The sequence below is a fragment of the Meles meles genome, chromosome 13, assembly GCF_922984935.1.
Source record: "Meles meles chromosome 13, mMelMel3.1 paternal haplotype, whole genome shotgun sequence".
In the NCBI taxonomy this organism is placed as follows: Eukaryota; Metazoa; Chordata; class Mammalia; order Carnivora; family Mustelidae; genus Meles; species Meles meles.
The window spans coordinates 78,604,741-78,624,705 of NC_060078.1; the positions used below are offsets into that span (position 1 = coordinate 78,604,741).

At 54.5% G+C, this 19,965-nt stretch overlaps 1 protein-coding gene across 2 annotated transcripts in view; it reads left to right on the forward strand.

The window, feature by feature from the left end:
• Nucleotides 1-3,228: 3,228 nt before the first annotated feature.
• BTBD16 (BTB domain containing 16) overlaps nucleotides 3,229-19,965 on the forward strand; it is a 42,900-nt gene continuing 26,163 nt past the window's right edge. The window contains exons 1-7 of one of the 2 annotated variants that reach the window (XM_046028019.1): nucleotides 3,229-3,287; nucleotides 3,968-4,029; nucleotides 5,801-5,952; nucleotides 9,604-9,677; nucleotides 11,858-12,001; nucleotides 15,456-15,545; nucleotides 16,530-16,644. In XM_046028019.1, the coding sequence (XP_045883975.1) occupies nucleotides 4,012-4,029; nucleotides 5,801-5,952; nucleotides 9,604-9,677; nucleotides 11,858-12,001; nucleotides 15,456-15,545; nucleotides 16,530-16,644 (593 nt within the window). In that variant the 5' untranslated portion in view covers nucleotides 3,229-3,287; nucleotides 3,968-4,011. Of the gene's footprint in view, nucleotides 3,288-3,967; nucleotides 4,030-5,800; nucleotides 5,953-9,603; nucleotides 9,678-11,857; nucleotides 12,002-15,455; nucleotides 15,546-16,529; nucleotides 16,645-19,965 lie in introns of those variants that run through there. The other variant, XM_046028018.1, reaches the window with a different exon arrangement.

The window sequence follows — 19,965 nt, forward strand, 5'->3', positions numbered from 1 at the left end:
CTCGCTAATAGGCAGCTGCTTTACTGACTCTAGGAACTGGCTAACCCCGAGCAGTCCAGACTGTCCCCTCCAGGTCAGCAAGCAGCAGAATACACCGACATGCTTATGGCAGACGGCTGCCCTCCTGGGAATTCCTGGAGCCGACTGAGCTTGACCTTTGACTTGTCCATCCTCCTGACCCTGCGAGCCGACTAAGGACAGAGACCAACGTCCACAAGTGAAGTGTATATCCAGAAAGATGATTTTTCAGGGGCAGCTCGCAAAGCACTTTTAAAAATAGTTATGTAGTGAGTGGAATGCGTGTTAGAAATAAACCAGCATACCCAAATGTTACTTCATCAATAAGATAAATTTAAAGCAATTGCAAGTGAATAACGTCCCAGGGGCTGGAACGGTGCACAGGTGGTTCTCATCCTCTGCTGAGCTCCCGTTTCACCCCCAACCCCCACCACAAACTTGACGCTCAAGCTGTGTTTAAAGGTGTGGATGCGACCAGCCTTAGGCCAGTACGCTTTGTACACCCCACCGCTCCCCCAGTCCTGGTTGTACCAACCTGGGAGCCTGGGGATAATGGGTTGAGCAGGGACAGAGCCGAGGAATTGTTCCGTGTGAGCTCTGTTGTACAGATGAGCAAGTGAAGCCCAGAGCCAGAGAGAAGGCTGCCCCGAGCTCACACGGCAAGTCAGTGGCCAGGGTCGTAGCCAACCCAGGGCTCCTCACTTGGCACTGAGACCGCCCCACGCCTGGCCATATAGGACACAGTTCAAGGGCAGGACCTACCCTCTGCTTCTTGGTGGAAGCCCCTGCCGGTCTTCAGGCTCGTGCACTGCCTCAACCAGAGGCTTCGACTACAGTCTCCCCATCCCTCCCCATCCCACCCCATCCCCCGCACCCAGCAGCAGCCTAGATCCTGGTGCACGGATGCCCCCTCTCCCCTGGGGAGCCAGGCAGTCCAGATTTGGGGACTCAGAGGAGCCTCCCGCTGCATACACACCGTGTCCTGGGCTCTGAGTCTTTTAAAATGAGGGTCCTTAGAGCCAGCACTCAGGTTCTGAGGTTAAGACCTTCCAACCCGCCAGGATCCCAAGCCTCTGGGTCAACTTTCCACTCAGGGAGGTGAAGGTCATGTCCAAGGTCACACATAGCTAGTCAGTGCCAGAACCAGGGTCGGAATTAGGGGTTCTTGACTCTATACTCCACTCTCTCCCCGTATGGGTGACTGGATGAAGTGGGCTGAAATGGGCTTTCTGGGAAGCAGCTCATCCCTGGAATGTTCAAGAAGATGGATATCCCACCAGAATCCCCCTGTAACTGGCATGGGAGATTTTGATACAAGGTGGTTCTAGCTGAGAGCTGTGCTCAGTGGAGTTTGGTGTCTGAAATTCTTTGATCTTGGGATGTCTGGTTTGTCTGGGCCCATGTATTCTGGGGTATATATTCTGGCTCACTGGGTACCACTTGGAAAAGGCCTTTAGGGAAACCTGCTGGGAGTCATTTCCATTTATTTGTGTTAGTTGGCTTTGCCTTTGCCTAATAGCTCAGCTCTCCGGAGCTCTATGGAGGATGTATGTGCAGAGGGCTTTGGGGGTGAGCTGAAGGCCTTAGATCCCTGAGGTCAGACCCTATAGGGAGAGAGAGACACAGCTAAGGCCAAAGTCCTGCTCAGGAATGGGGAGCGTGGCACCCTGGGATGCTTCCCTCGAGTGGCCACTAGAGGGCGCGCAAGGCCCAGCTCTCAGCGGTGCCCCCCCGTGGTGCCTGGAGGGTGTTCCTGGGCTTGCCCGTGATGGATAGCACGGTCCACGACAAGGTATTTCAAACTCTTTCCCTGAAACCTTCCATGGGGGCCTACATTCCAGGGACAGGTAGCTGAGAAAAGTTCGGAGTGGAGGGAAGGGAGCCGCCAAGCAGGAATCTGTCCTTGTAACCCACAAGAAACAGATACGTGCATAGATGAACGTGTGTGTATGCACACACACACACACACACACACACACACGCACACACGCGCGCGCGCGCGCGCCGTGGTCATCTATGTGCAAAGGCGGAGGTGTGGGTAGGGACGGGTACATCCAACGATCCAAGTCAAGAGGTATCTGTTGAGCCCTTCCTAAGGGCTGAGTTTGGCTGTTGGGTCCCGTGGGGAAGCGGGGATGGGCAGGCCACCACAGAGCACCCCACAGAGACTCCTCCCAGCAGAGTGTGGGTGTCAGGAAAGGAAGAAGCACAGATCGGAGGGTGAGGAGGGAGGGACATTTAGAGAAGCCTCCTGTCTGTGGAGGGTGTTACGGTTTCTGGGACTCAGTTGCAAGTAGGCAGAGCACTTCCCTTCCTGTTTCCCTGCAGAGTTTATACGACTCGGGAAGGGCTGCAATGAGGAGCCTGGGGGAAGCCAGTCCCGGGTCGCACGAGCTGCACCGACTCCTGTCTCTGCTTAGGTGGTTCTTGCTGTGGCTGGAATTTTGGGGAGCCCGGGGCTAGGGGTCCGAGACTTTGATGCACCAAGATGTCCAGGCATCATGGACGTGTCCCCACCTCTCCACCTCCGAGTTAGTCTGGGGCCTGGGCTTTGCAGACCAGGTCACTGAGCCCCTGGAAATTTCCACCGTGGCCCCCGGCATAAAAACTCTTGACTTTTAGGCAGATCTTTGTTCCTGGAGAGAGCGGACTAAAAATCATCTCTCCACAAAATAAATCATCAGGCACAGTTTTAATAGTGTAAAACTCTCTAATTCTTATTTAAATATTTTTGTCCAAACATTTCTGACTGCCCGAGCCAGAAATAGAGCACCCCAGAGTGCGCAACCTGGCAGGGATCTGAGAACCTTCTGGACGATCCTCTCACGTAACAGAGGAGGCCTGCGGACTTGGGGCTGGACACTGCCTGAGGCCCTTCGAGCAGATCCTCCAGGTTACCTCAGGTGCTGTGAGGAAACACGGCACCTTTGGGGCAAGAGGGCAGGCACGGCCTGCGAGACGCCACCCTGCCCGCAGCCCCCAGCCCTGCTGAGACGGTTCTGGAACAGGAAGCGCTCAGAACCTTTGCTGCGGTTGCCGTGGTGCCCACAATTGGGAAACCAAGACGCTCTCCTGCCAAAGCACCTTGGCCTCTAAGAAGAACAGGGCGAGCCCCGCATGTCATGAGCGCTCCCAGGATTCAGAGTCACAAGGCGAGCGGCCCGCAGCGATCCGGTCACTCCGAGACCAAGGCCAGGGGACTGCCTCTGTTCCACCCGCTTCTCTTGTGATCGCCCCCCCACCCCGGGCTGCGAGGGGGCTCCGGAGACGTGAGTACGGCCGGGGCCGTTCATCCCCGTTCGAGACGGAGGGCATCCCGGGGCATCCCCAGGGCTCTGTGCTGCCTGGACTAGGCAGGGAGGGGCTGCGGGGGCTCCAGGCTGGGGGCAGGGGGGCCTGGAAGCCGCGGGGCCGTGACGAGTAGCAGATGATCTGAGCAGCGCACTCACAGACCTCGGTTCCCACCCCCTGGCAAAGGGGCGAAGCGTGGTGGCTCATCTCCCAATTGGCTCTTCCCGAGCCATGTTTCTAGCACAAAAGCCGAGAACGGTCAGTCTCCCGGTGGGCTTTAAAAAGTCAGAGTCAGGGGCGCCTGGGTGGCTCAGCGGGTTAAAGCCTCTGCATTCGGCTCAGGTCATGATCCCAGGGTCCTGGGATCGAGCCCTGCATCGGGCTCTCTGCTTGGCTGGGAGCCTGCTTCCTCCTCTCTCTCTCTCTGCCTGCCTCTCTGCCTACTTGTAATCTCTGTCAAAAAAATAAAAATCTAAAAAAAAAAAAAAAAAAAAAGTCAGAGTCAGAATCTCTCGATTTGACGAATGACCCACCCTGGAAGTTTGCTCCTATTACTTGTTTTGTGGCAAAATACAGGCTCTTCAGGCCAATTCCCCTGCTTGAAGAGCCCCTCTGGAGAGTTTTTGAAAATGTCAACTTTACCTCCTTTGTCTCCCAGGTGTTTTTTCCGCCCTCCCCTGGGTGTCGTCGCCACGACCGTTCATGAAAATGCTGCATCCGGTGAGTAGCGTGGGCTCCCGGCGAGCCGCGGAAGCACCTGCCTACAGCTCTGTGGCCGCGCTCACACGAGGGGACGGGTTGTGTACGACTCCCGACCCCCAGCTCTACTGGCTGACCCTCCTGCTAGAGCCCACCACCCCAGGACTGCATCAGATTCACACTCCACGCTGTTCGATCGCCTGCCGTATTCCAGACACCGAAACCTAGTTCCCACACTTCCTCTTACCATTTTTTTTTTACAGTGGTTGCTTTTCTTTTTTTTTTTTAAGATTTTATTTATTTATTTGACAGAGAGAGATCACAGGTAGATAGAGAGGCAGGCAGAGAGAGAGAGAGGGAAGCAGGCTCCCTGCCGAGCAGAGAGCCCAATGCGGGACTCGATCCCAGGACCTGAGATCATGACCTGAGCCGAAGGCAGCGGCTTAACCCACTGAGCCACCCAGGCGCCCCAACCCTCTTACCATTTTAACATCATCACCACCGCCATGGCCGTCATCAGATGAGGACAGAAAGCCTCCAAAGGTTAAATGACTTGCCCAAGGCCATACAACCCTTTAGTGGCGATAACAAGATTTGACCTTAAATTCTCCATTCCCTGGGCCCTGGTCTCCCTATCACCCTGCCAGGGACTGGCCTGGCTTAGGGACAACCACACCCATATCTCCGGGTCCCTCATGGTACACCTTCCCTGGCTAGCTTTCCTCGAGCCACCAAGTCTGAGGCTTCCAGCCACGCTGAACCTTCTACCGTTCCCTTAAGGAGGCTGCTGAGGCCCTAGGACCTCAAGGAAAAATCTAAGTCAAAGTCCCTGCCCAGTGGCCCAGCTGTCCACTCCTGGGTATAGACCCCAAAGAATTGAAAACAGGTGTTCAAGCAAGAACTTGTACACAAACATTCACAGCAGCGTTTTTCACAGTCACCAAGAGGTGGAAAGGACACAAGTGTCCATGAGATGCTGGTTGGACAGACAAAATGTGGTCTCTCCACATGCTGGAATAGTATTCAGCCCTAACAGGGAATGAAGTTCTGATACCTGCTCCCACAGGGACGAACATGGAAAACATGATGCCAAGGGAAAGGAGCCAAGGCTAAAGCCCACGTGTTGTCCGATTCCATTAATATAAACATCCCGCAGAGCGAATGCACAGAAACGGGCAGCAGACGACTGGTTGCCAGGAGCCGGGGGAAGGGTTAGGAATGAGGTCTTCATGGGTATAAGGTTTCCTTTTGGGGGAACGAAAATGCTCCCAATTGGATGGTGGTGATCGCTGTGCCACTTTGTAAATGTACCAAATGCCACTCAGTGGTATGCCAGGAAATGGATAAAACGGTAAATGTTACATTTTGTGTCTTTTACGACAAGAAGAGAGAAAAGCAGTCCCCACCTAGAATCTCTCAGTTTGGTGTCTCTCCGAATCCCCAGTGAGGATAAACACGTAAGGAAGAGTCTCTCGAAATGTTATCCTGCCCCTCCCCCCCGCCCTGTGGGCTCCTGAGCACCACCCGCAAAGAAACAATCTTGCTTCCTGACCTGTTGTCTCTGGAAACTTCTGTTCTGTTCTAGATCCTAATTACTATGTTCCTTGAACCCCTCTGTCTACTGAGTACGATACTGGCCTTGAGAGGATGACTCCTGAGAACCCCTGGCCATGTTTGAAAATCAGCCAGTGTTTTCAGATGTGTCTTGATTTTCTTTCTGATGTACACATTGGAAAACCTGGCCTTTGGGAGAGGTTCAAAAAGGACTTTCTGCTTTCCTTTGCCTCCCAAGCAGCACAGAGCTCGGCTGGAGCGCCGGATGGTTGGCTCGACCAACCGGTGGCGTTTTCCCAGAGAGGCTTTCTCCGGGGACCTGCTGGGACTTTCCCAGATGTGCAAGGCTTTGAACGTGGACTTTGAAGAAATTTTGAAGAACCCAGACAGGTAGGGTGATCAAAGGCCATGGTGGCCAGGACTGCCTCCCCGGGGTGGGGGGAGACAAGCATTTCTGGGAAGGACCCCCCCCGCCGTAGTTGGGCTGCTCTACCTGGGCAGATGGGCTCATCTGGGCTGCTGTTGGCACCAGCCTTCAGGGTCACCAGTTCCCCTGAGGATGTCTGAGATGTCTGCGACACCCCGTGTGTGACAAGCTGGCTCCTCCCTCCTTCCCAAGGCATTCTAACCGCTGGCTTAGCACTCCTCCCTGTGACAAGTTCTTTCTGGTCTCTCCTGGGACATGGAGCCAGACCCCAATGCAGAAGGAAGAAGTCACTTCCCTGGTGCTTTGAACTTTACTTGGTGCCCTCTCCCCCCTGGGCTGGTGGTACCCGGCTTGTGAGCACACGGCCTGTGCCCCGGAAAGCACTGGACACAGAGAAGCTGCTTGCTCCCTGTTGTCTGAGCCAGTAGCCCCTTCTTTCCTTTCTAGACCCCCAGGCCAGCCCTGCTCCAATCCCCAACCCCCTCCCCGCCAACTCTCCTCCACACACTTGGGTCAATTAAATCCATCTGTGGTTGGCGCCTTAATTCTTGGATGACCCCAGATCAGAAAAGGTGAGTGCTGTGAGTTGCCATTTGAGGCAATAGCCTTAAACTATTTTGAATTTATTTTCTATCGTCTATTTATTTTCTTTTTTGTCTGGTTAGGGCCTTGAAGAAGTCTTAGGGTTAAAATGCATGGTGTTCCTTCGTGGCGGGAGTATGAGCAAACTGATCCGGAAAGCTGATGAGTTTGGCTGGGCAGTAGGAGCGGACGTCTCCGGGACTTGGTCTGTGCGATCGCTGAGCTAAGCTGGGGGTTGGGGGTGGCCTGAGAGGCAAGGCTCAGAAAACAGAGGGTGCTGGCCGTCATGCCGGGTATCAGGACTATTACAAGTAACGTGTCAGACAGGGTTAGAGTTCCTTCTCCTCCGTTTACTAACTCTGTAACCGTTAGCCAGCGGAGTATCCTCCCTGAGCCTCAGTTTCCTCACCTGTGAAGTGGTGATAAGAGCATCTTTCTGGAAGCGTTATCTTGAGGATTAAATCAGCCGGTACCTTGCAAACACTTAGCGCCATGTCTAGCGAACAGTAGATGATCTGTAAATGGAGATTTTCTTCGCCTGAGCAAGTTTTAGTTAATGGCCCTGGTGATTTCATTTTGGGGTGTGCCGGCCCTGTCCTCTTGCCAGCCCATGTTTCATTCTGCCTTTTACCACCTTCCCCCAAAGCAAGGCACCTGGCCTACACACACAGGTGGCACAGTGCGCCTCTGTCCTTGGTGACGCTAGGAAGCCGTGGGTCCAGAGGCCGGCTGGGGCAAGGACGTACTCTGGGAAGGCTGATCACTCATGGGTCTGGTGGTCAGCTGACCCAGGCTCTTCTCGTCTTCCTCCTGAGATGGTTGACTCACTGGGCGTGCTCTCATGCTGGTCATGGCAGAGGACAAAGGCAAGCCCAGGGGCACAGGTGCTTTCCAAACTTCCAGCCACATCACATCCGCTAACGTCAAGGCAAGCCACATGGCCAAACTCAAAGTCAAGGGCAGGACATCAAGTCGGACTTACCAGTATTAAGCCAAAAGCCTTTGGATGGTTTGCTGCAGGAAGTCCTTCCATCCATGAGACACATAGAGAATTTCTCCCTCCCCCTCTTGTTTCTCCATCATGGGTCATGACTGGGGAGAGTGAGTCCCCAACCTAATAGCATGCTCCCAGTTTTCCCACGTGCTACTTTATCCCAGGCTGTCTAGTCCCAAAGAATGAAGAGGACAGCTCACAGATGCCATTTAGTCCATTAACTTTTCCAAGGGTCCTAAAATAAACCTAGCCCTTGGAATCCGCAGAGGCCGCATGATAGATGGTATATCTTGGCGAGGACCCATGACACCAGGAGGAGGCAATGAGGTTACTTCTGTTGTCTGGTTCAGCCGATGACACTGATGTTTGTGAGGGTTGTTGAGCTCATGGGCATTGCCCATAGTTTCCAAAGTCCGTTGCTCCATTTTGAGATCACAGTCTGAACCCCTGACCTTGGCCAACTCTTACTAGACGTGTGACCCAAGCCACCAGAAGGATTGAGGCTAGCTTGGGTCAGGTCCACTACTCCTGTTGGGTAAATACCTCAAGCTCTCACTGCCTTCCTGGGGCTGAGTCACTAGTAGCTTACCCTCTCCACTTGGAAAGGGCAGATTGTGGTCAATGTTATTCTGGACGTGGTTTCCCCCACCCAGGCCCCCCTCTGTGTACCCTGGCCACGGGGGTTCTTGGAACCCTTGGAAAACAGCATGGCAAGAGTGACACGGACCAGATGTGGTCATCCAGTGTCCTTTGGCCAGTTGGCTTTCTTGGGATGGACTGTCTTCAAGCTGGGACTATGTGACTCAAACTGAGTTTCATGTCCTTGCTCAACGGGATGAAGGCCGTGTTCATGAGAAGGTATCCTACCTTTGTCATCATTCAATCATGGAATAGATACTTACTGAGCACTTGCATAGTGCCCAGGCTGGGGTTCCAGCAACAAACAAATGCCAGATCTGTCTTTGTGGAATGCAGAGCCTTGAGTGGAGGACGCATGAGCAATCAATCAGGTGACCACAAGACACAATAGAAGGAACTTCGATGGGGGGAGTTCCAGGGCGGTCAGTGGAAGGACCACTCGCTTGGTCTCCCCAGAGAAAGCCACAGCTGAGCTTACCTAGGAGGGTGAGTAGGAGTAGCTCATCAAGTGACGAGGTCGGGAGGACAGCACTCAGGGCAGCGGATGCTGTGGGTCCAAGAGAATGAAAGTGAGAGATGGTGGTTTCAGGCTGTTGAGAAGGGCTGGAACAGCGATCGTAGAGGTTCGAGCCATGCTGAGCCGTGCGGGCTTCCTCCAAGAGCCCCAGGAAGACATGGAAGGATTCTCAGCAGGAGAGAGGCGAGAGCAGATGTGTGTCGCACAGGGTTCTCAAGCTGCGGCATCAAGGGTATATCCGAGGGGAGCTTCCTGGAGACTGGAGACTGGCCACGATTTCAGGGAGATAATAATGGCTTGGATGCGGCTCACAGCAGGAAGGGGGCAGGGACATCTGCTATTTGTCAGATCTAGGCGAGTGATCTGATGTGACAACAGTCAGCCTGCTGGCCTGGGCAACTGGGAGCTGGTGGTACCATTTGCTGGAGAAAGAGCAGGGTTGGTTTGGCATGAAATCTGAGTTTAGTTTCTGGACACTTCGAGACTGCGGCGTGCACGTCCCCTAAACAGAAGTGTCGGTGAGTCACTTCCCAGAAGGGCCCGGAACCCTCTCTTGCTTTCTCTCGCAGATGGTTATGGAATACTTACTCTATACTAGACATTGTTTTAGACACTCCCCGAGAGGGGAGTCATCCAGGCAACTGGATATAATCCCGACTACCTTCTCGGGAAAGCCTATCGGCAAACTGAAAACGGGAATGGGTGTTTTGAGCCAACCACAGAGCTTACAGATGATCAAACCAGCAGACAAATGGTGACCTAAGACTAGACCTAAGCTAGATGAATGGATGCCTTAGGGACACTTCCACTGGAATGATGCATGTGGCAGCTGGCGAAGGTCAGTGTTAACTCCTGAATTTTCTGTTTGTATTTTCCCTCGAGGTTATGCATTTCACAAATCCAGAAAATTTTCTCGGGGAACTTGAAGAACAAGACCATCCGAAGTGGGGAGGCAGGTGAGTGCTTGTCACCAGTGGATCGATCAAATGCCACTGCACTCGGGGCCAGCTGTGGTTTCGAGAGAAGGAAACCAGACGCTAGGCCAGGTCACTGGTCTGTAAGTCCCAGTTTCTGTCCACTGCACACCGTGTAACTACAAACAGGCGCTGTAAATATTTGTCAGACACACCACGGGATGATGAATGGAACCAGGCTTGGCAAAACACATTTTCATATGCTAATGGCCACAGGGAAGACAAACATGCTGATGTAAATAAATAGCGTTTGGACTGAAGACTAAACAGAAGCCCCATCAAGCATGGGCGGCTCTTCTCTGTCTCTTTTCGCTCTAACCAGTCATGAGCTGGACATCACCTCTGCACTTGTCCAAGAGGACTTTCCTGATTGAGAATGAGGAACCAGGCTAGGTCTGTTCTGCTGGGAAAAGGCTCACTGAACCTCACCAGGCCTGGCCCGTTCTGCTCTGTAAAGGAGGGTTTTGTTTGTTTGTTTGGTTGGTTGGTCGGTTTTTTGTTTTTTGTTTTTTTTTTTAGATTTGTTTGTTTATTCTAGAGAGGGAGAGGAAAGGGATAGAGGGAGAGAATCCTCAAGCTCTCTGCTGAGCGCAGAGGATGTGGGGCTCGATCTTTTGACCCTGCGATTATGCCCTGAGCCGAAATCAAGAGGCAGCCGCTCAACTGACTGAGCTGCCCAGGTGCCCCCTTAAAGGAGTTTTTTTTTAAGATAAGCTGCCTGAGGTCAGAGCCAGCCTTCTTCCCCAGGGGAGGCTAACTGATTTCTTCTTGCCTGTGGGTTCTGATTGACTGGAGGTCCTGAGAAGTAGTCTGAGAACATCTCCCGGCTTAGGGAAAAGACCTCTGGGATTGGGAGTGACGTCTCCCATGCATGTGCCCTGTAAAGGCAGCGGTGGGTGTCCGGGGAGGAGACACACTTTCTCCATGCTGCTCCTGCCTAAAATCACCTTAACGGGTGGGATTCGTTCTAGCGCAGCATGACCAGAGGCGACCCGAGATTTGAGATGCGAGCCCACATTCTGAACCCAGCCTGAAACAGTACCATAGGGCTGGTGAATCACAGTGTTCACGACAAGAGAGCAAACAGGTGCCTGAGCTCACGCAGGCAAAGTAATGGCAAGGCCATTAACAAGTCGATGGGGTTCGTGGCTCTCAAGGTCTTACCCAACACTAAGGTTAAGTAAGGGTTTGGGGGGATGGGCGAGCACCACCCTCCTCCCCCAGCTCTGCGCTGACAGGAGTTCAGCCTGCAGAGGTCTCCTGCCCACGGCCCCTCCCGCCTCACCTGACCAGCTATACCCTTGGATCCTCCATCTGGCCTCCTGTCAAAGGCTCTCTCTTCAGTGACCTGTGCTGTCCAAGGATGAGATGAAGCCTGTGCATAAAGCCCCTTCCAGTTTGCAAAAAGCCTCCTTTACTCTGTAATCCTGTTTCACACCTGTGAGCTGGGCTTTCTGGGGCTCCCCATTCCCTCGAGGAAAGTGAGGCTCACAAGGACTCTGCCTCCTGGGGATGGGCCTTGGAGCTGCACTTGGCTGTCCCTTTTCAGGTGGCCGAGAACTAAGCACCAGTGGCCAGTAGCTTCAACAGGGGACTGGGTCGCGAGGTCCCTTCCCAGGGGAGATTTGGCGATGCCTAGAGACATTCGGGGTCGTCACGACTTAGTGGGGAGGGTGTTCCTGGCATCCTGTGGGTAGAGGCCGGGGATGTGGCTAAGTAACCTACAAGGCACAGGACAGCCCCATGACAGAGAAGTACGCGGCCCCAAATACAAAGAGTGCCACGGGTGAGAATTCCTGTAACGAGAAGGCATGGTGAGATCCCCAAACGTGTCCCAGCCAGTGTCCCTTCCCCGTGAAGCCGTTCCAGTTCCCCAGCTGGAGGGCAGCCCATGTGCCTCCAAAGTTCTACAGCTATGGGTCAGCTGCTCTTGGAGACTTTTCTCCATCTACGTTACCTTGTGAGGCTGCTCACTGTATCTGCTGGGAGCCAGTGAGGGACCTGAGGCCCACGTAGTCTTCATGGCTTTGTTTCTGGAGCAGCCCAGCAAAGCCACCTGCCCATCTGCTCGGTGACTGTGACGAGATGGTGGGTGGGAGTTGACGGGTCTCTTGGAAGGGGCACCATGAAACCGCTTACTCACCATGGCATTCTCTCCGTAGACGTGATTCTCACATGTCTGGGCTCCAAATGGGAACTGCACCAGCCCCAGCTTTTCCAGTCTGAGACCTTGGCCAAGCTCTTCCTGATGGCCCTGGCCCAGGGGACCACAAGCCCCACAAAGGAACTGGAGAGGCTTCTGAGAGGTATTTTTTTAGGGGTGCCCTCAATAGAGCTCCAAATGCCGTCTGGTTTGAGGGTCCCCAGCTTGGCGTTTGGTCATCTCTCTGGGGACCAAGGTCACTCTGGCAGATACGAACAAAGCCCATGGTGTGACCTCATCATAGATTTAACCTTGGTCTGCAGCTATAACATGGGAATAATCGTTCTCACTATGCTGTGTTGAAGCCTGGAAATAGTAGAGCTGAGAGGTTCTAGAACGATGCCTGGCGCATACTGGGTGCTTAGGAGATGTCATTTATTTTTCTCATAACAACCCAATCCTGCCCAGCCAGCAGAAATGGAGACTCTACCTACTTCTCTGAGAGGAGCAAACAGTTGTGTTGAGTCTTCTGAACGGCTCTCTGGAAGGAGGGCATAGTTTTGACATCTGGCCCAGGATGCTGGTTAGAGGTTTCATGGGAATGTCGAGGTTATGTTTCCTTTGGTTTCTCTTTTCTTAACTTCGCGTCATTACGTAACGTATTTGGGCCACTTCTTTCTTTCCTTTCCTCCTTTTTCAACTCTAGTAACCCCTGGGCTCCCCTCTTTGTCCCTAAATTCTTCTCCGGACATACAGCCTTCTTTGGGGAACAGATGGGCATCGTTTCAGGACATCTCTAAACAGGTACTATGGAAAGTTCAAGGTTTCCAAAGCCAACCAGCAGGCCAGTCAGGAGAAGGCTGCATTTCCAGGATGTGGCAGCAGAAGCTCTGTTATTCCAGAGCCAGACAGGCTGGCCAGCCCCCCAGCTGCTGCCGCACCCTGAGCCTGGAGAGAGAGCCCGGCTGCCAGCCGGAATCAGCCCGGCCACAAGGCCTCTGACTCAGCCCTTCCCCACTGAGCTGGGAACTGAGAGCAGGCTGCGGCTTTCCCCCAGCACTGGGACGACCTTCACACTCACTCCACAATCTCCTTTGCTCTTTCCAAGCGTTTGTCCCGGTGTCTTTGAGAGTGGGACCAAGCTCCTCCCTCCATGTCCCCTGTGCTCAGGTCGGAACACTCCCCAGGCACCCAAGGAAAGGACATGGAGATCCAGACATGAATGTATTGAAAAGCAAGAGAATTTGGAAAGAGAAGATGGAGTTACTGTTAACACATTGATCTTTGTCATTCTAGAAGGGTCTCACTGAAAAGACTGGGCCCTGCTAACACAGCCAGTCGGCTCCAAGCCCCCTGCTGGAGGCTGGGCCTGCCTGGGGGGGGGCAACCGCGTAGGTGCAGAGATGAGACCCCCCGCTGTCCACACCGTCAGAAGGCTCAGGGTCTGCATCTGGTCCTGGGAACTGTGTGCCCGTGCTGTTCCGTGGACGCGGCCACCAGACTTTGTGCTCCTGTGAAAGCAGGACGTGCCTCACAACGACAGTTTAGATGGTCTCACAGCTACTGCCTTGTGCGCTGCCGTCTTGGAGCGGTGGGCGCTGTGCAGAGGCAGCCCCGCACCAGCGTCCCTGCCCGGGCCACACACGGCTGTTCCAGCTGCTCGCGTTCCTGACACCGAGAGTCCGGGATGAGCTGCGCTTCGGCGGGACCCGTTTATTCTTTTTTTTTTTTTTTTTGGACAGACAGAGATCCAAAGTAGCAGAGAGGCAGGCAGAGAGAGAGGGAGAAGCAGGCTCCCTGCTGAGCAGAGAGCCCGATGTGGGGCTCGATCCCAGGACCCTGGAATCATGACCTGAGCCGAAGGCAGAGGCTTAACCCACTGAGCCCCCCAGGTGCCCCCCAGGACCCCTTTATTCTCTAGGAGGAACCCCCAAAAGGAAATGGTACTCTTTTACTAAAAAGGAACTACTTGGTTTCAGAGTACTTCCGAAGCACATGACTGAATTATTACTTTCCTGTTCGATTTTGAGGTTTTTGGTGAAACAGAGTCTGTGCTGAAATTCTGACTTCCACTGACTCTGACCTAGCAGATAATTTTCCTTTCTTCCCTCAACAAATGTTGAGCGCTTAATTTAGCCTGGGCGTTGCGCAGGAACTCGGCGTCGGGGGCTGGGGGATGGACAAGGCAACCCAAAATAATGACAAAGCGTGAGAAGCAGCATGATCTGTCGTGATACGAACTACCACCTCCGGAGACCTCGTCTGTGCCCCAGGGCGGGTGAGCGACAGAGTGCTGCGTGCCGGCGGGAGGCGGTCCTGAAATCCCGGACAAGGAGTCAGAGCGGAGAACAGGGCCTGACATTCCGCAGATGCTCAATAAATAATTGCTGAATGGGAGTGTGGACGGAGCCAGGTGCCGTGAGCGCGATGAGGGGAGACTCAGCAGCCCTGCTTTCCCGACGGGATGGATGTTTGTTCTCTCCCTTTGCTCTGTGGTCTTTGTGGTTCGCCGTGTGACATCCTTTCTTGGATCCTGCTTCGTGTCATTTTTCATCACCCAGAACCTTGAGCTCGGGAGGCTCTAACTTCTGTTAGAGTCCCCTCATTCTGGTAATTGGGGTGACGTTTACTGAGGACCAGTGTGTGCAAGGCCGTGTCCAGGCCTGGGGAGGGAGCGGCGAGGAAGCATCCAGTGTGCCCGCCCAACAGAGACGTGCCGTGGCAGCAGGTGGTGGTAACGGTGGGTTTGGGAGGAAAAGTAAAGCCACTTAGGGGGAAGGTAGGGGTGGGGTGCTACCTTCCACGTGGAGCCAGGTGGGTCTCTGATGGGGGAGGGATGGAGCCCTGTGGCTCTTCTGTGGAACAACAAGAAGGCAGTTTTGGGGTCCAGTGAGCCAGAGACTAGTAGTCTTGGGTCTGTTGGAGGGCTTTGGCTTTGTGCCAAAGGCTTGGGATGTCCCTGGAGACACGAGAGCCGTAGGTGTTATAACTCACATTTCAGAATAAGTGTGAGTGGTCGGGGGAGGTGGGTGGTGAACCAGGCAGCCCCTTCCCTGCCTCCTGGGAGCCCTTAATGACGGGGGTCCTTGGGCGTCTGTGGGGCAATGTTCTGACAGCTACTAGTCGGTTGCGTCTGTCCCAAGCTCACCCTTTAGCAGGTGGTCTCTGTCATCCCATCTCCTACCAGGTCTGGGCTGAGGCCTGGGGGCGCAGAGATAACAAGGCCCAGCTCTTGCCCTCCAACTGCTCATGGCCTGAAGAAGGAGAGGGAGGAGAGGGGAGAGGGGCAGGGGCCAGTACAAAATATCTCGAGCACTGACAGCATCCGTTTCCCAGCTCTGGCCGCCGTGGTGGCTCAGTAAGATGAGCGGGGAAGGCGGCCGAGAGGGCACGAGAGCTCCGAACTGGCTTTGCCACTCCTTGGGAGTCTTCAGCTGTTTCTAAATAAAGAATCACTTCAAAGAAGCATCCCCTAAACAAGCAAGCAGAAACAACACGTGGTGTGGGGAATGCCAACGTCAAGGTTGTACAAAGGGCCAGGGGTCCTCACGCTGTATCCTACACAATTCACCACAACTGTCGGGTCCTGACTGTCCCCATTCTGTTTCCTTTACCAGCCCACTTGCGTGGGAATGTCAAGGAAAGACCCCCCATAAAGAAGATGATCATTTCCTTGAAGATCAATGACCCCCTGGTCACTAAAGTTGGTAAGTCCCGCCTGTCCTCTTGTGCTGAAATGCCAGGGGGCCTGCAGCCCTGCTAGATTTAGAAACAATAGAACAAGAAACAAGTAGCACACGGTGCTCAGTCCTCCCTTGTTGAAGATGGCTGAGCGGAGCAGAGAAGGTGCTAGAGAGAGGTGCTCATCCCTGGAAGACAGGCGTGGAGGATGCCGAGGAGGAAGAAAGCAACAGGCGTTGGGTCAGACCCACCCGACGAAAGGGAAGCCCTCGGCCTGCCCTCCCCGGGTAGCTGTGGACACGCCCCTCCCTCGCGGGGCTCACCCTCTCCCACCCCAGCCTGCCACCTGCAAACAGAGACAGACGGCTGTCTTAAGGCAGCTGCGTGCTGTCACGGTCTGCGGACCCGCAGGTCAGGACACCAGCCCCCGAAAGCCCCGGCCAGGCCGGTTGTCCTCGGAGAGCACAGGGCCGGGCTGCCATGCTGAATGGGACCAGGTAGACGGACTTAGAATAAGCCCCATCCCTCCGCTCCCGGGTCACAGGAGCTCAGTTCTCCGATATGACATCAGCCCGGCTCTTGCCAGGCGTCCTTAGCCTTTTTGAAGACTCTGAGGAAAGTCTGCTGGCAGCTAAGCGTCCTCTCCAAGAACAAAGCGCATGCACGTGCACACAGTGTTTGTACATTCTGGGGCAGTCCCCTCCCTGCACAGCACACAGGGCCCAGGGTCACGGAGGACCCCCGAGGCACAGACGCCAGGATGGGATTAGGGCAGCGTTCTTTGAGCAGGAGCTGCCTTTTCTTGGGCTTCATCCTCCACTCCTTTGGGGAGGGTGGGAGTCCGGGCTGGATCTGCACTCAGGGCCGAGCAGGTGCATTTCCTCTAAGGGCACCTCTGCCCGGGCAGCCCCAGGACACTTGAATGTCCAGCGGGGAGGGCACCCACAGGTAAGGGACGCAGGGTACAGAGCCCCAAGATGACGGCTCTCTCTCGGCTGCTGCTCACCCAGCCTTCGCCACGGCCCTGAAGAACCTGTACCTGAGCAAGGTGGAGATAAACACGGACGACGTGCTGGGCGTGCTGGCTTCCGCGCACATTCTCCAGTTCAGCAGCCTGTTTCAAAGGTGAGAAGCCTGGCAAGGCGCCGGGCCTGGGCCAGCCCTGGGCGAGGTAGAGGGGGGCCTCCCGGCCCATTCATAGACCGTTTCTCTTCCGTGGGCGAGGACCACTGGGTTTCTCTGCACCGAGCACAGCTGTGAGTCTGCAGAGGAACCGAGGCCCTAACTCCCATGTGCTGAGCTCACCGCCCCAGCAGCGAGCTCCTTCCAGCCTCCCCCGGGCCACCCACCCTGCTTGCTTGTCCGTTTCATGGAGCTCACTTGTCACTGACAAGCCTCTCACTGAGTGCACACACCTCCGCGGGCGGACTGAAAATACGCTGACCTTTCACGTCTGGATTTACTCTTCCCGCTGGTTTTTCTTTGTGTATAACATTTTTATTCTTAAAAATGTTATACACGGTCATTGTAGATCTTTCAGAAGAGAGAAAAATGCAATGATCAAAGCCCAAATGACCCACCAATCTGGCTGCCCATTTGGGGGCACAGCCTTTCTCCTGGGAGTTCAGACCCCGCTGGCCTACCCGGGCTGCCTGTCAGGAGCCCCAAGCTGGGAGAACCAGGAGGTGTTTACCGTGGATCGGCGTGGAATGTGAAAGCTTGATCAACCTGCCGACGGTTGCCTGGGTCCATGGGCATCGGGAGAAAGTGTGGGTGCGGAAGGTGTGCGGGTGAAATGAAGCTCTGGGGCTAAAATTCAGAGACTCCCAGTTTTTTTTTGTTTTTTTTTTTTTTAAAGATTTGATTGATTGGTTGGGGGCAGGGCGGGAGTGGAAAGGGAGGGGGAGAATCCCAAGCAGACGCCGTGCTGAGTGCAGAGCCTGACACAGGGCTGGACCCCACAACCCTGAGACCATGACCAGAGCCAAAATCAAGACACTGAACTGACCGAGCCACTCAGGCTCCCAGTTTTTGTTAGACTTTTTCTGCAGAGCCAAAAGCAACCTGGGGTGTGAGCAGCCGGGGCTGTGCTCAGCCCTGTGGTAGCTGTTCCTTGCTCTTCAAGTGCCTCAGTGGTCTCAGCTGTGAAATGGGGCTCATTACATTTGCCCTATTTCCAGGACTTTGTCGGGGTTGAGGGGCTGTGCTCTGAGCGGGAACATCGGGCATCGTCAGTCACTGCCCTCAGCTCCTGGCCAGGGTGACCTCGTTCATCCTCCCTGCAGTCCTAGGAGGTGGTACATGACTATGTCCACTTCACAGACAAGAAAACTGAGCCCTCGTGAGGTGAGTGACTTGCTCAAGGCCACAGGAGAGCGGCCGGCACTTGTAGGACAGGAGGTCGAGGGGCCACAGAACATGGACCCCAACACTGTCCGTTTCTGCTTTGCTCAGGTGAGGTGGTGACGTCACCATTGCCACAGACTGAAGCCTTCCTTCTCCCCAGGGCACTTAGTGAGGCTGGGTTTGCTGGGGGCCAGTGACCGGTCATTTTGTTCCAACACACATTCAGTCATCTGCTCCTTTATGAACGATGCCTCGGGTGTCTTCAGGACACTGGGAACAGTGAGGACCAGAGGGACAGAGTCCCGCTCTCTAGAGCTTCCTGCCCCACAGGTCTCCAGGGCACAGGAAATGAGCAAAGTGGAATGAAGGATGGGGATCCCAAACGGAACATTTTGTGTTATGTATGATTAATTTCAAGTAAACAGGTCCCTGTGATTAACCAGAACAGTTCTTAGAGCTCCCCTTTACTGTATCCTGTAATATTGCTCCATTCCAGTAACATTTATGAAAGGGTAAGTGAACCAAATGGAAAATTGTTAATGGGATTCATTTTTTCTAGAATATTTTGTCCCTTCCCTTGGGCTTTTCCTGGGATGTGCGCCTCCTGCGCTCACATCCCGAGCACCGAGCTGGTATCGTCCGATTTCATAACACCTGAGGCGATTGCACACAGAGAGGGGATTCAAGGCAGCAACGGTCCGTCTGGCTTGTTCCACTCTCTGCCTCAGGATCTTTATCTGAGGAAATGAAAGAATGCAAGAACTTCCTGTCCTGGTCAAGAGAGGACATCAGCTGCCCTGGAGAGGGCAGGGCAGGATCCCTCTCCAGACTTGTGCCAGTTTCAGGTCAATTTCTGTAGATTCCAGACAGCCAGATTCCACCCCAAAGACAGTTTTGAGCCAGTATCTCATTCTTGGGGCATCTGAAATGACTCCAGCCAGACACATGATCAGGAGTCTCAAGAAGCCTTATTGGGGAGGCAGACGCCATGTGAGCTGAGGGACGCAGGCTCTCAGAGGCTTGGACGTGACAGCCAAGGGGACCAGAGTCTGGAAGAGACACTCCAGCATGTCAGCTTGGCCCGATCTGCAGGGTGGGTGGCTGTAGGAGGTGGGAGACCAGAGGCGCAGGCAGAGCTGGGTCGTGTGGGCTCTGGGGCTGACTCCACTGGGGCTGAAGGTCTGGCTCTTGCTGGGATTTCCCATGCCCCGTCGCATGGTCTGCACCACCCGTTTGCAGCTCCGCTTCACCGTAATGAGAACGACACCAAGCTTCCTGATTCCTGGTGCTCTGGTATCTCTGACCTGAAAGCTGGAAGGTCCGCCTCCCTCTTGGAGCCGGGTCTGCAGCCTCTATCAGCCCTGGCTGCCCTCCCTCGGGCCCAAATTCTTAGCCGCAGCTCACTCTCAGCCGTAGCCCTGGCAATCTGGGGCTGAGCGAAGAATGACAGGTCCTTCATTTTCCTTCCTCCACTCCCCGACTTACTTTAAAGGTCAGAGTAGCAAGGGCTTTGGAGATAACAAGCCCTCATTACCGGGATGAGCAAACCTCGGCCTGCCTCGGTTGCTCAAGATTCCCCAGATAACTGTGGTGGGTGTCATAGGTAGGATCCAGGTGGGCCTGGCACGCCACTGGGCTGGCTCTCACCTGCCTTTGAGAGGCTGATGGTACAGTTGGCCAGGATGTGGCACACACGCCTCAGTGTGTGTGTGTGTGTGTGTGTGTGTGTGTGTGTGTGTGTGTGGCCAAGGTGGGCAGTACATAGGTGTGTGTGGGAAGTGGTGTATAGTGGAACAGAAATGCCCTGGGTCACTCTGAGAGCATCACAAATCCAGGTGCCGGATGAGACCTCAAAGACCATCTTGGCTGAGCTCCCGACCAAGTGCAGAATCACCCCGATGGTTGCTTAGGTCTGGATCCCACACCGCCGAGGCCGCCCGTCTTCGGGGGCGGGGGTGTGCCTAAAGGTTCCAACTGGTACTGTTCCTTGGTTTCGTGTGTCGCAAACCTGCAATGGCACGACTGTGATCCTGCTTGCTGCGTGGGTAGACGTATGTGCATGCTTTAGGCTTGCTTTGTGTCCCCCAGTCTGGGGAAGCC